General features: G+C 36.0%; 1 protein-coding gene across 8 annotated transcripts in view; it reads right to left on the minus strand.

Moving 5' to 3' along the window:
- The window catches only part of GALC (galactosylceramidase), a 57,373-nt gene that overhangs the window by 14,550 nt on the left and 28,290 nt on the right, over positions 1-14,533 (minus strand). For 4 of the 8 annotated variants that reach the window (XM_044774154.2, XM_044774153.2, XM_070514156.1 and 1 more), the window contains 6 exons: positions 12,835-12,959; positions 10,295-10,422; positions 9,786-9,812; positions 3,608-3,697; positions 2,546-2,632; positions 393-543 (listed from right to left, as the gene is read on the minus strand). In XM_044774154.2, coding sequence (XP_044630089.1) covers positions 393-543; positions 2,546-2,632; positions 3,608-3,697; positions 9,786-9,812; positions 10,295-10,422; positions 12,835-12,959 — 608 coding nt within the window. The remainder of the gene's footprint in view (positions 1-392; positions 544-2,545; positions 2,633-3,607; positions 3,698-9,785; positions 9,813-10,294; positions 10,423-12,834; positions 12,960-14,533) is intronic. The other 4 variants (XM_014845848.3, XM_070514154.1, XM_070514158.1 and 1 more) reach the window with 1 other exon arrangement.

A 14,533-nucleotide genomic window follows, 5' to 3' on the forward strand; every position in this document is an offset into this window, starting at 1 on the left:
CATAAGTGCCCTTAGCACACAGTGCGCCAGCACTGTGGAAAGATATTAATGTGCCTTAACTTCCAACAAAAGAAAGACATCGGTAATGGCTTTCATGAGACATGGCTAAGGGGGCAGTGGCAGTGTTACAAATCTTAAGTTTCACCAAAAACAAGTGAGAATTATAACTCTCATTCTGGGAGTCTTCTCTGGCACTGAAAAATACAAGATTCCCAAGTTGAGATTTACCTTGAAGTCATGCAAAAACTAGGTCTTGTTTACCGCGTAGAGATTTAGAGTTCAGTGAATGTACTTTTCACAGCCACTCCATCATGCACTGGTTTGACAGGCAAAAATCTACCCGCTACTGCTAAAAATGGAAACCAAGTTAAGTTTTAATGAAAAAAACTTACCAACATTGAAATCATCCTTATAGATGCGTGGGAAGGGCTGGGATTTTGGAGGCAGTGGATAGCTGCCCTTGGTACCGGTGGTGAGAGTGGTGAGCGTGAACAGCTCATCTGCTTGCAGCTCCAGTGTGAAACTGTCACTGCCATTGGGGAGCTGGAAGAGAAGACACCACTGTACTCAAGGCCAGGGGCTTTGGCTCATCTTATAGCATGTTAAAAAAAAAATAAGCTAAAAGAAAAGCCAAACTCATTCCTGTTAGAACTTCCTAACTGCTTGCGAAGGACACACCAAATATCAAGTCCCTTGGGATCTTTTTTCATAAGTCATTTAGAAGGCTTAATAAAATTATACTTTATAGAAAGGATTTTAAAAGAATTTCACTACATAGAGGGAAGGAGGACTAGACGGTCCCAGAATCTATTTCTATTGGTCTAGTCCTTGCCATTGGACAGCAAGCTCCTTAAAGCTTGTGGACATTCAACACATGTAACTAAAAGATCTGCTTATTATTTTTCAGGACTTTACTGAGGTATAAAAATCCATAAAATCTCACTGTTGACTCAGCTGTTAATTATGGAAAACCTTTTACTATTCACTTTCTTTAAGCCACAATCTCCTCATCTACAAAATGAGGGAAAAAATACATACCTCCTAGGGCTGTACTGAGGATTAAATGAGATAATGTTTATAAAGTGCTCAGCTCACTGGGTGACCTACGAGAAACACACCCCATATCATAGCTGTTCTATGTTAAACGTAGACCTTGGAAGACACTGGAATCTTTTGCATAACTAATGTAGGCGTTAAATGTATGCCCATTTTATGAAAGGTGAGCAGCTCTTTTTTTCCTACTATGAATTAAAGGGGTTTATAGCCTATCTTTGCTATAATAATAAATTGGTCAGATCTATAAAATATCTAACATCATATTTTGGCTCAGGAATAACCCCAAATGATATTATTTTTCCTGTAAGGAAAATCAATTTTATTATGCTATTGCTAGCAATTTATTGTGCAAAAAGTAGAGACTGTTCTTTTTTTAGAATTTAATATATAATGAGTATTCAATCATTGATAGTGACTAGCTGATTTGCAAAACATTAATAATTATCAAAAAAAGTAGCAGATTTGTGTCAATAAGTAATGCACTTGCTTGGGCCAATTCATTCTTTGAAACATTTCTGAGAAACCACCATGCACTAAGCATTAGAGCAGCACCTGAGATAAAAAGCTAACTAAGGCAGGGCCGCACTCACGGAGCCACTGTAGTGGGAAAGTGTTTAACTGAGTACGCACAGATTGCTAGGTGGCTACGAGCTAAGACTGCTGGGGAAAGCTTCAGAGGAAGTGACCCGTGAGCTGAGTCTTGAAGGATGACAAAGATATGAGGAGAAGGCATTCGACGAGGAAGAAAAAGCACGTGCAAAGTCACAGAAGCACGTAAACTGGCATGGCATGCTCTGAAAAACACGGGAAGTTTAGTCTGTGAGCAGAGGCCAGCTGAGTAGGACATGCACCTAGAAAGGACAGCAGTCTTTACCTCATGAATAACGAGGGTCAGGTGCTACGTTAAGGGACGTGAACTTAGAGGAAAAATCACAGAGGTACTTTGAGCAAGGGATTGACGAAAATCAGACCTGCATTTTAGACACACCATTCTGGCAGAGGGTGATGGGCTGGATGGAGAGAGTCAGATTGGAGGGAGGAAAAACAGGAGGTAGTTTCTGAAATCCAGGAGAGAATGAGGAACTGGAACAAGCGGTAGCAGAGGGAATGGAGAATAAGGAAGGAGTAAGAGAGAGACGCGGATGACAGAATCGTCTACACTTGGTCACTGGTAATACATAAAGCGTAAGTGGAAAAGACAGAGTCCCAAATGAGACTCGAATTTATGACTTGGGCAGCCAACTGATGGTGGTACCATTCATGAAGACAAACTAAATACTAAGAGCAAGCACACCTACAAACACACAAGCTTCTACACGGCTTGAAGAGGATTTCTACTAAAAAGAAAACAGCTGGGGACCACTTGAGCTCTATTATGCTTCCACCACAAACGCAATTATAAAATTAAAAATTCTTAGTTCATTAACCAAATTTCTGTTCCCTTTTACTGTTGCAGTGCTCAAAATAGAGGAATTTATTTTAAAACTACCCATAGAGAATCCAGTTGTTTAAAAAGAAACCTCTCAGATGGTTTTCCGAGTTTGGTATACCACACCTGTAGCCCTGGTATTTCACTCTGAGGAAAAAACACAGAAAAAGCACAGTTGAGTGTTTCATCATACGCTCTTTGAGGATTTCCAAAGCCAGTACCAGCAAGAACGAACCAATGACAATGTGCACTCTATTTACCACGAGACCCACCTCCAATTTTAAGTAGTAACATTTTGAAAGTAGGAAGACAGTATTCAAGCAAATACTTTATGCCAAAAAATACTACAGACTTTTGGCAAATGTTTAAAAAGATTTTAGTGCCTTTACTTCAAAAATATTCATTATCGTACTTGTGTAAAAAAACCTTCTAAGAATTTTCTAGTATTAACAAACAATTCCTGGGCCGGCCTTGTGACCTAATGGTTAAGTTCAGTGTGCTCTGCTTCGGTGGCTTGGGTTCAGTTCTCAGGTGCAGACCTACACCATTTGTAGGCAGCCCTGATGTGGAGGCATCCCACACACAAAATAGAGGAAGACTGGCACAGATGTTGGCTCAGGGACAATCTTCCTCAAGCAAAAAGAGGAAAACTGGCAACAGATGTTAGCTCAGTGCCAATCTTCCTCAGGAAAAAAAAAGAAACAACAACAATTCTTAAGGGATTAGCAGTCAGAAAGGGCATTGTATTTTCTGTATTCAAATCTAACAATAGGTAGAAATAGCAAGAATCTGGTGTCTTTTTCTTTTTGTACAGAGTACTGTAAAGATCAACACCTAAAATCCCCCTCGACTACCTAACTGATGCTCCCACCAACAAGAACAACTTTCTTGCAAGTGACTTTTGTTAAGTGTTCTTCAAAGCCACAGAGAGGTTTACCTCCTAGTGGCTTCTGTACTGTTTGACTAAAACCAGTCAGCAGACAGAAGACACCAGGGCATTTGTCCATCCATATAACTCTTAATAGCTCATAATATAAGACTTTACCAAGAACTGCTAGCCTGTGATAAAATATATAAACTCTCAAATCAAAACCAAAATTAAAGTCCCATGCATTTACTTACAAAAGAACCCTTAAGAATGAAGGTAGCATATTGTCGTGACACATTGAAATAAGGAAGAAATGGCCGTATACACTTAGAATGTTTATGGCTCTGAGGAGAAAAAAAAAATTACGTAAGTTACCCAAATGATGTACAAGCCTTAGTGGAAAAACAAATTAAACAGTTTATGCCCTGAGATTAACAGAAATGGCACACATTAGGTGATAAATATGAGTTTACTTCAAAGTTTTAAAGACTTTTTTCTAATACAACCTTTATTGAATATCTATTGTGTATGCCTAGTCAAAGTAAAGCTCAATGGCATTTTGACTGAATCAAACTTTAAATTCATAGCTAAATTCCAGAGTCATTTTATGGCATACACAGATTAATTTTTATGTTATAACTGTTTTTCAAGTAAAATACATCAAATAAAAAGCAAACACTTAAGATGTTTTCATTGAAAATGCATCTCATCTAAACATAACCTTCAAATACACAAGTAAGTTCAGTAAATACATAGAACAAATAGTTCTCACATTGCCAACATCATCTTTTACTAAATAGTCACTGCTATGGGCTGGGATCAAAAGAAGTATGAGGCACAATCCCAACTTTAGAGGCTTCAACAATCACAGAGCACTTACAATACAAGGTTCTGGGCTAGGCTTGGTGGACAATAAAAAAAATTACAACTATAGGGGACAGACCCGTGGCCTAGTGGTTAAGTTTGGCGAGCTCTGCTTTAGCAGCCTGGGTTCGATTCCTGGGCACAGGCCCACACCACTCATTGGCAGCCAAGATGTGGCAGTGACCCACATACAAAATAAAGGAAATAGAGGAAGATTGGCACAGATGTTAACTCAGGGTGAATCTTTGTCAAGCAAAAAGAGGGAGACTGGCAACAGATGGTAGCTCAGGGCCAATCTTCCTCAGGAAAAAAAAAAGATTTATATTAAGTTGCTTCTTTGAAAAGATGAACAAAACTGACACACCTTTAGGTTTACTAACCAAGGAGGAAAAAAAGGAAAGACTCAAATTACTAAAATCAGGAATGAAAGGGGAACATTTCTACCAACCTGACAGAAATAAAAAGGGAATGTAAGGGAATACTATGAACAATTGCATGCAAACAAATTAAATAACATAGATAAAATAGACAAATTCCCAGAAAAACACAAACTACCAAAGCTGATCCATAAAGTAACACAAAATCTGAATTGACCTATAACAAGAGGCTGAATCAGTAAACCAAAACTTTCTTGAAGGAAAATACCAGAACCAGATGGCTTCACTGATGAATTCTACCAAATATTTAAAGAATAAATACCAATATTTCACAAATTCTTCTAAGAAACAGAAGAGGAAGGAACATTTCCCCACTCATTCTGTGGAGTCAGTATTACCTTAATATCAAACCAGTACTACTTTGATATCAAAGCCAAAACTATTGGTCCATAATTTTCTTCTTTTTACAAGAAAAGAAAACTCAGGACCAATATCTCTTATGATTTTGGACACAAAAATCCTCAACAAAATACTAGCAAATCAAATCCAGCAACAAATAAAAAGGACTATACATGATGACAAAGCGGGACTTACCCCAGAAATGCAAAGTTCAGCGTACAAAAATCAATGTAGTACATCACATTAATAAAGAAGGACAAAACCACGTGATTATCTCAATAGATACAGAAAGCATTTGGCGAAATCCAATCCAATATCCTTTCATGACAAAAACACTCAACAAAGTAGGAATAAAAGAGAAGTTCCTCAACCTTACAAAAAAATATTTACAAAAAACCACAGCTAACATTACACTTAATGGGAAAGACTGAAAGTGTTTCCCCTAAGACCAGGAACAGAACAAGGATGTACAGACTCATTATTTCTATTCAACATTGTACGAGTGGACAATTTGGCAGGGAAAAGAAATAAAAAGTATCTAGATTGGAAAGGAAGAAGTAAAACTATCTCTATTTGCAGATGCCATAATCTCGTACATAGAAAACCCTCCGAGAATCCACTAAAAAACCAATGAGTACACAATGCTTGTGTGATACAAGATCAATCTATAAAAATCAGTTGTATTTCTATACACTAGGAATGAGAAATAGGAAAATGATATTAAGAAAACAATTCATTAACAGTTGTACCAAAATAATAAAATACTTAAGAATAATAATTTTAACAAAAAGAAGTGTAAGACTTGTACACTGAGAACTACAAACATCACTGAAAGAAATTAAATAAGACATAAATGAGTGAAAAGACATCCCATGGTCATGGATTGAAAGATTTGATATTGTTATAATGGCAAAATGATCTACAGATTAAATATAATCCCTATCAAAATCCAAGCTGGTCTCATTGCAGAAATTGACAAACTGATCCTAAAATTTATATGGAAATACAAGGGACCCAGAACAGCCAAACAATGTTGAAAAGTAACAGGGTTCGAGGACTCGTGCCTCTTGATTTCAAAGCATACCATGCAGCTGCAGTAATTAAGACAGTGTGACGCTTACATAAGGATAGATATAGACCAACGGAATAAAATTGAGAGTCCAGAAGAAAACTCTCCCATTTATTGCCAATTGATTTTCAACGAAGAAGCCAAACAATTCAATGGGAATGGATAGTCAACAAATTGGTGCAGGGACAATTAAATATCCACATGCAAAAAGAATGAAGTTGGAAACATATCTAACCTTATATTTAAAACAATGAAATGTGCCAAAGACCTAAATGTAAGAGCTAAAACTATAAAACTCTTAAAAGAAAGCATAGGTGTAAATCTTCAAGACCTTGCATTAGGCAATAATTTCCTAGATATGACACCAAAAGCACAAGAAATAGATATACTGGACTTCATGAAAATTCAAAACTTTTGTACTTCAAAGGGCACCATTGAGAAAATGAAAGACAACCTACAGAATGGGAGAAAATGTCTGAAAATCATATATCTGACAAGGGACTTTTATCTAGAATACACAGAGAACACTTACAATTCAATAATAAAAGACAAGTATCCCAATTTAAGAATGGCAAAGGGTTTAAATGGACATTTCTCCAATGAAGATATACAGATGGTCAAAACACACATGAATAGATATGCAGCATCGTTAGTCACTAGGAAAATACAAATCAAAACTGAAATAAGACACCACTTCACAACCACTAGCATGGCTATAACCAAAGAGACAGACAATAACACTGCTGGTGAGGATGTGGAGAAACTGGAAGCCTCAAACGCTGCTGGTAGCAATGTTAAATGGTGCAGCAACTTTGAAAATCAATTTGGCAGTTCCTAAAAATGTTAAAGATGTTAGCATTTGACCCAGTTATTCCACTCCTAGAAACACATCCAAGAGAAATGAAAACACATGTCCACAGAAAAACTTATACACAAACATTAATCTCACCATTATTCCTAACAACCACAAATTGGAAACAAACCAAATATACATCAACTGAATGAACAAAATGTGGTATATCCATATAATGGAATATTATACAAACATAAAAATAATGAAGTACTGAGATAGAACCATGAAAACATTAACCTAAGTGAAGGAAGTCAGGCACAAAAGGCCATATACTGTGTCATTCCATTTATATGAAATGTCGAGAATAGACAAATCCACAGAGATGAAAAGTAGAGTCGTGGTTGCTAGGGGATGGAGGAGAAGGGAATGGGGAGTACCTGCTAATGAGTATGGGGTTACTTTTTGGGGTGATGAAAATGTTCTGGAATTAGATAGTAGTAATGGTTGCACATCTCTATGAGTATACTAAAAAGTATTGAATTGTATACTTTAAAGCGTAAATTTTATAGTATGTGAATTAAATTTCAATTAAAAAATCAATTAATATAATTCATTATTTTACTAAACAAAAAAAAAAAAGAGAGAAACCGTACAATGCTTTCAATAAATACAGGAAAACATTTGACAAAATCCAACTTCTATTCCTGACTAGAAAGAAAAAAAAGCTACAAATAGAAGGAAACTTCATCCTGAAAAAGGGTATCTATGAAAAACATACTTTATTATAAAAGACGCAATGCTTTCTCTTAAGATCAAGGACAAGACAGGGATATCTCACAACTTCCATTCAACATTGTACTGGAGATTCTAGCCAGTCCAATCAGGAAGAAAAAGAAAGGAAATATATCCAGATTGGAAGGGAAGATGTAAAATTATTTTTATTTGCAGCTCATCTACAAAGAAAATCCAATATAATTTACAAAAAAGCTACTAGAACTATACATGAGTTTAGCAAGGTTGCAGAAAACAAGATCATTATACAAAAACCTGTCTTACTATACACTAGTTATTAATAGACTTAAAATACCATTTAAAATAAAATTGAAAATGTGAGCTACTTAGCCAAAAATTTGACAAAAGATGTGAAAGATCTGTACACTGAAAACTGTAAAATATTACTGATAGAACTTAAAGAAAATCTAAATAAATCTGAGAATATGCCTTGTTAACAAGTTGGAAGACTTGATGTTCAGATATAAATTCTCCCCAAATTGATCTATAGATTCAAGGCATCCCAAACAAAATCTGAGCAGACATTTTTTTTTTGGTAGAAATCAACAAGCTGTGAATTTTAAAAATTCCATGTGAATTTGTCAAATTCACATGGAAATGCAAATGACCTAGAATAGCCAAAACAACTTTGAAAAAGAACAAAGTTGGAGGGCTAACACTACCTGTCTCTAGGAATTATTATATATGTAATAATAAATATATGTACATATATACACACACACACATAATAATCATAGTATTGGTGTAAAGATATATAAATAGAGAAAAGGAAAAGAATAGAGTCCAGAAATAACCCTACATATATATGGACAACTGATTTTGTACAAAGGTGCAAAGGCAATGCAATGGAGAATAAACAGCCTTTTCAACAAATGGTGCTAGAATAAATGGATATCCATATGGAAAATTTTCTTAGATACCACACCAAGGGCATGTCCTATGAAAGAACAAATGGATAAATCAGGCTTCTTAAAAATTACAAACTCCTGCTCTTCCAAAGACACTGTTTAACACGTGAAAAGAAAAGCTACAGACTAGGAGAAAATTTTTACAAAGTACCTATCTGTAAAGGACTTATATCCAAAATATATAAATAACTCAACAACAAGAAAGTAATCCAATAAAACATAGGCAAAAGACTTGAACAGACACTTCACCAAAGAAAATATATAAATGCCAAATAAGCACATGAAAACTCAACATCATCACTTATTAGCGAAATGCAAACTAAAACCAAAATGAAATATCACATCATACCTACTAATACCTAAAATTAAAAAAACTGATTACATCAAGCATTGGCAAGGATAAAGTAAAACTGGAACTCTTACTATGCTGCTGATGGGAATTTAAAATGGTACAATCACTTTGGAGAACAGTTTGGTAGTTCCCTAAAAAGCTAAACATAAACATATTACATAATAAACATAGTATACTATCCAGCCATTCCACTCCTGTGTATTTACTCAAAAGAAAAGAAATATGTCCTTATAAAACTTGTATATAAATGTTTATAGCTTTATGCATGATAGCCAAAAAGTAGAAACAACCCCAATGTCCTTCAGCAGGTGAGTGGATAAACAAACCGCGATATGTCCTTGCAATGGAATACTACTCAGCAATAACAGGAATCACACAAAATAATTATGGTGAGTGAAAGCAGCAAGACAAAAAGCAGTATATATTGTATGATTCTATTGATATAAAACTCTAGAAAATGCACACTAATCCATAATGACAGAAAGCAATTATAAGGGAAGTCACGGTGCGGGGAGGAGCAGGACAGAGGGAATATTTAGAAAGAGACATGGGCACTGCTTTTGGGCCATGATGGATGCATTCATCATCTTGATTGTGATGATGGTTTATTGGGCATACACATGTTAAAACTTATGAAATTGTGTACTTTAAGCATCTGTTTAAAGAGAATCAGAATATGCCAACCCAAAATATGCCACTTTAGTATAAAGATTTTTTTTTAAGTTGAAGTTATCTGAGACTGAACAGATATAGAAAAAAGGCTTCTCTGAGCTTCCCTTATCTGACTAATAGCAGCAACTTCTGGGAAATAAGGCTGAGATAAATTCTTCTTTGGGGTGGATCTACTCCCAAAAAGGAAGAATCGGAATAAAACCTACCCAAGTCTCCAGGGGAGTTTTATGGCACTGAAAGAGAGGAAAGATGATTCATACCAGTATAGACAATTATCACAAACTTTCTCATTTCCAGTTTGTTCTCCTGAAGACCCATTTAGCTTTCCGAAAAATCATTTCTTTTCCCCGAAGTACCCTTTCTCCCCCTCCTCATTACCCACTAAACTAGGTATATAAACCCAAATTCTAACCACCCCTTTGAGTTACTCATCACTGAGTTTCTCTCATACATATGTGCATTGCATGCACAAATAAACTTTATTTTTATTTCTCCTGTTAATCTGTCTTTTGTCAGTTTAATTTGTGGGGCCCCATCGCTGAACCTACGGGAGTATAGGAAAAAGTTTCTTCCCCCTCCCCACATGTTGTTTATTATATGTCAATTATATTTCAGTCAAGTTGGTTTTAAAAAAAAAAGTGTTCAGTTGAGTTTCATGCTGTTTTTCCAAAACTAACAAAGTGAGTTAATCCAACAAAAAACAACAAAGACTTACCATAGTTTCAATGATGATGGTGAGGTTACCTAAGCCATCAGTTAGAGCTACGTAGCTTCCTCCTTTCTCTAAATGGCCAACTGTCTTCAGGTAATACCAACCTGGTTGAGTAAACTGAGTGGTATGAGCTACAGAAAAGCAGAGAAAGATGCAAATAAGATTAAAATGGTGATAATAGGGTTTCTTAGAAAAAGAAAAACATCTACTGATTTGAGTCTAACAAGCTATTTTCTATTTTGGAGGAAAAACTTTGTCAACCTCATGTTTCAACTTTGAATAATTAGTACAGTTAAATGGCACAATTGTGGGAACATTCATAGAATGACTGGTAAAAATAAATCAATGTCACTCTGTCAGCTCAAGAATATTAACTAAAGTCCTTTTGTTTCCAAGAGTAAAATAAAATTATGCCCTCCCAACCTTTGTTCATCTCTATTTAACCCATCCGAATATAACTACAAAAAACATTAGGTAGGGGCTGGCCCCATGGCCGAGTGGTTAAGTTCGCGTGCTCCGCTGCAGGCGGCCCAGTGTTTCGTTGGTTTGGGTCCTGGGCGCGGACATGGCACTGTTCGTCAGGCCATGCTGGGGCAGGGTCCCACATGCCACAACTGGAAAGACCCACAATGAAGAATATACAACTATGTACCGGGGGGCTTTGGGGAGAAAAAGGAAAAAATAAAATCTTTAAAAAAAAAAATAAGGTAAAAAAGTTAATACATTTCAAAAACTAAGCTTTATAGTTTAACAAGCTTCTTTCCACAATATATATTTATTGGGCACCTCCAAAGTTGGCCCTGAAAAATGTACTCAGCAATATTTTATGTCCCCACTCCATCTCCCAAAAGACAGTGACAGAATTAGAAAGTACATTAGTTCATATAGATAATGAGCAACCAGCGATTTCAACAGTTAAGGGGTTAACCAACCAAGACACACAAATCCAAGTCAAGGTTTCCATTTTATTGGAAGAATAATTTAAGGAGTTGAGAATAATGTTGTGATTACATGATTAATGTCATGACTTCAGATCTCTCTGAGGGAAACACATCAACTAAAAAAGAAAATCACCAAAGTGAAGGTTTAAAATTAAAACAAATTTACTTCGCATTCATAATTTTCCTACAAAAGCATCCTACCTTTGAAGAAATTGATTATTTTTTAAAAAAGATTGTAGTTATGATGTTAAAATGAAATGGTCATAAATGTTTAACTTTTTTGCAAAAACCTGCAGAAAGAACTTAAATATTATTCAACAACTTAAATATTATTCAACAACAAAACTTTGTTTAAATTATACTCATTATTAGCATGGTTACATCCCTTCATGAAAAAGTGATACTGCGTGATCCACTGTCTGCGTGATCTCAACTTCCCTTGTGACTAGTGATAGTGTAAAAAGAGGCTTGGGGTTCAGTGGAAAAGGATGCATCACCTATCGCCCTGTTCATTGTCTTTAAACTATTTTGAAACTCTTTGTAATCTGTAGATAACTGATAGATATGTACATTGCGTGCTGGCTGGCGAGGATTTGATTGATTTCCTCTCTTCTCTGCTAAGGGGAACCCAGTCTGTCTCCATTTGCAGTTCATCTCAAGTTCCTTTGCTGCAAATAAATTTGTACTGTTTTGACTTTTCCTTTGCATTGGTTGGTTCATCTGCTTGATTCCTTCATAGCACATGAGTAACATAAAATCTTTAACGTGCTCATTTTTATATGTGCATCAGAGTCGTGATTCTACCTTTTCCTGAAAATTTTTATTGCAGTAACATTGGTTACCATTATATAAATTTCAGGTGTACGTCATAATATATTTCGAATTCTGTGTAGAACCCAAAGACTAATTACAATCCATCACCACACACATGTGCCTAATCACCCCTTTCGTTCTCTTCCCTTTCCCCTTCCCCTCTACTACCAATCCAATCTCTGTCGCTATGCATTTATCTTTAATTTTTCTAAATTGTCTTTAAACCACTCATCAGCAGACTTAGAGCACAATCTAAAGCCAAAATATGTCACTTAACTTTTTCATTTCTTTATTCATTTAAGAATTCAATAAATATAACACTTGTTCATCATCCACCTTTGACTTTGCTAGCACACTATTCTAATCAACAAAACTATTTTAATGTAAATAAGAATAAAGTATCCCCAAGACCAATTTTAAGACTTTTAGATACTTTGAGTTGTAACGAATCTTTAAAAATACACCATTTTATTAGCAATTATCATAATTTGTGCTTATATATTCAGATGATTATTTAGTTTATTTCTGTCTCCATCTCTAGATGGCAGTCCCTTTCCTTTACTTTTCTGAGAGCCTGGTCTTGGAATAATCAAGAATGGAAAACAAATAGTAGTCTAGTTACCCAAAAGATTCTTAGAAAACACTACGGCAAATCTTACTCAAAACAGAGACACACATTTAAAACTCACACTCACACACACACACGGTTTGAATAAGCCCCTCTAAGTGTTTTCTCCTTTGTCTCTTAGAGAGAAATTTAGGGAATGAGAGATGGAATCTGATTCATACCTGATATCCAGATAGGAGATTCGACTACGTAGTGCCCACTCCAGGGCTCCTGAGCTGTCATCAGTCCACATCGCCCATACGGCAACTGTTCATAGTAACTAGCCACCAAATTCCAAGCAATTGTGCTAAAAGATTTGTTTGATAAAAGAGAAACACCAAAACAGCTTGTGATAAAAATGTAAATGTCTAGAAGTCTATAGTAAATAAAAGGACCTTACCACAGTTTATAGAAATATATGTAAATGACCACCCAAAACAAGAAAATATAAATTGCCTAAGTTCATTCACATTTTGAAACATCCAGGGTTGGAAGCATCTAAATATTTTAATGGTGAATCACACAATAAAAAAATACAAATGTACATGAGGCACACAATTTTTACTAAACAATGGTGTAGCCAGAGATGACTCATGCCCTATCAGTACCAGAGGTGTCATAAATTTGAGTCCAATACAAACAAAGATTTTATCCATACCTGCTTTCCTTTTGACAGTCAGCCTCTTAATGCCCCAGTTTCATGACATAATTTTATGAACTTGACTCTGAGCTGTTGCAAAGTTAACAATTGAGAACCTTGGAGTCACACTGCCTGGGTTGAAATCATGGTTCCACCACTTAACCTCTCTGGATCTCAGTTTCCTTATCCGTAAAATGAGGATAATAACTGTACCCAGCTCATGTGACTGCTGTGAGGATTAAATGTACTGATGCATATGAAGAGTACAGAACAAGGGCTGGACTGTAGTACTCCTATGATTCTGCTTCATCTACAAGTACTAATTGGATCAGCTTGCTGGGCTGTATTTTGGTCCATTCTTTCAGATGTCCACAGCTGGTGTTGAACCCTAAGATTGTGACTCTGTGGTTCTCAGGAAAATCCAAGGGCAAAAGGGAAGCTCTGGACCCTGGTACTGCTGGGTTCCTCACAGCTAAAAAAAAAACAACCCAGAGCTTACCCACAGAATTTACTTTTTTGTATTGAGTCCTCACCCATCATAAAATGACAGACTGATATTAGAAAATCAAAGCCTTCTAAATTCTGTCAACACAAAGTAGAAATAATAGACCCAATTTTCAAAAATCCTTACTACCAGTGAAAATGCTGAGTTCTCATGATTTTCCCCATAGATCGCAAGATGTATGGTATCTCCTCTGGCTAGTGATAGAAGTACAAATTAAACAACCTGGAGAACATTTTGTAATATCTGCAAAAGCCTTTAAAATCTATAAACCACTGACTCAGACTTTCATTCCACCTCTAAGAATATACCCTAAGGAAAGAATCATAGATGTGCACAGAGATATTTCAGTGTGTACAGAGCTGTTAATTAAAAAAGAAACAACTTCCATTTCCAGGAAGAGGAACATGGACAATGAGGTATAATATATTTTCTACATCAGTGTTTCCCAAACTTGTGCAGCATCAGACTCATCTGGGGCACTGGCTAGACCGACAGGGTCCCAGGAGCCTTCCCTAGAGATTCTGATCCAGCACATCCGAGCAGCTGCCAAGGAATCACCATCACAAGGGTCTCAGGTGCTTCCTAAGACAAGGCAAATTTTGGAAATTCTACTTTATGTAACAGAATATACATAAGTATTAAAAATGATGAAGTAGACATATACTTAAAAAAGTGAGAAAAAGAGGGGCTGGCTCAGTGGCATAGTGGTTAAGTTCACGTGCTTTGCTTCAGGGGC

Source organism: Equus asinus, chromosome 7 (assembly GCF_041296235.1).
Source record: "Equus asinus isolate D_3611 breed Donkey chromosome 7, EquAss-T2T_v2, whole genome shotgun sequence".
NCBI lineage: Eukaryota > Metazoa > Chordata > Mammalia > Perissodactyla > Equidae > Equus > Equus asinus.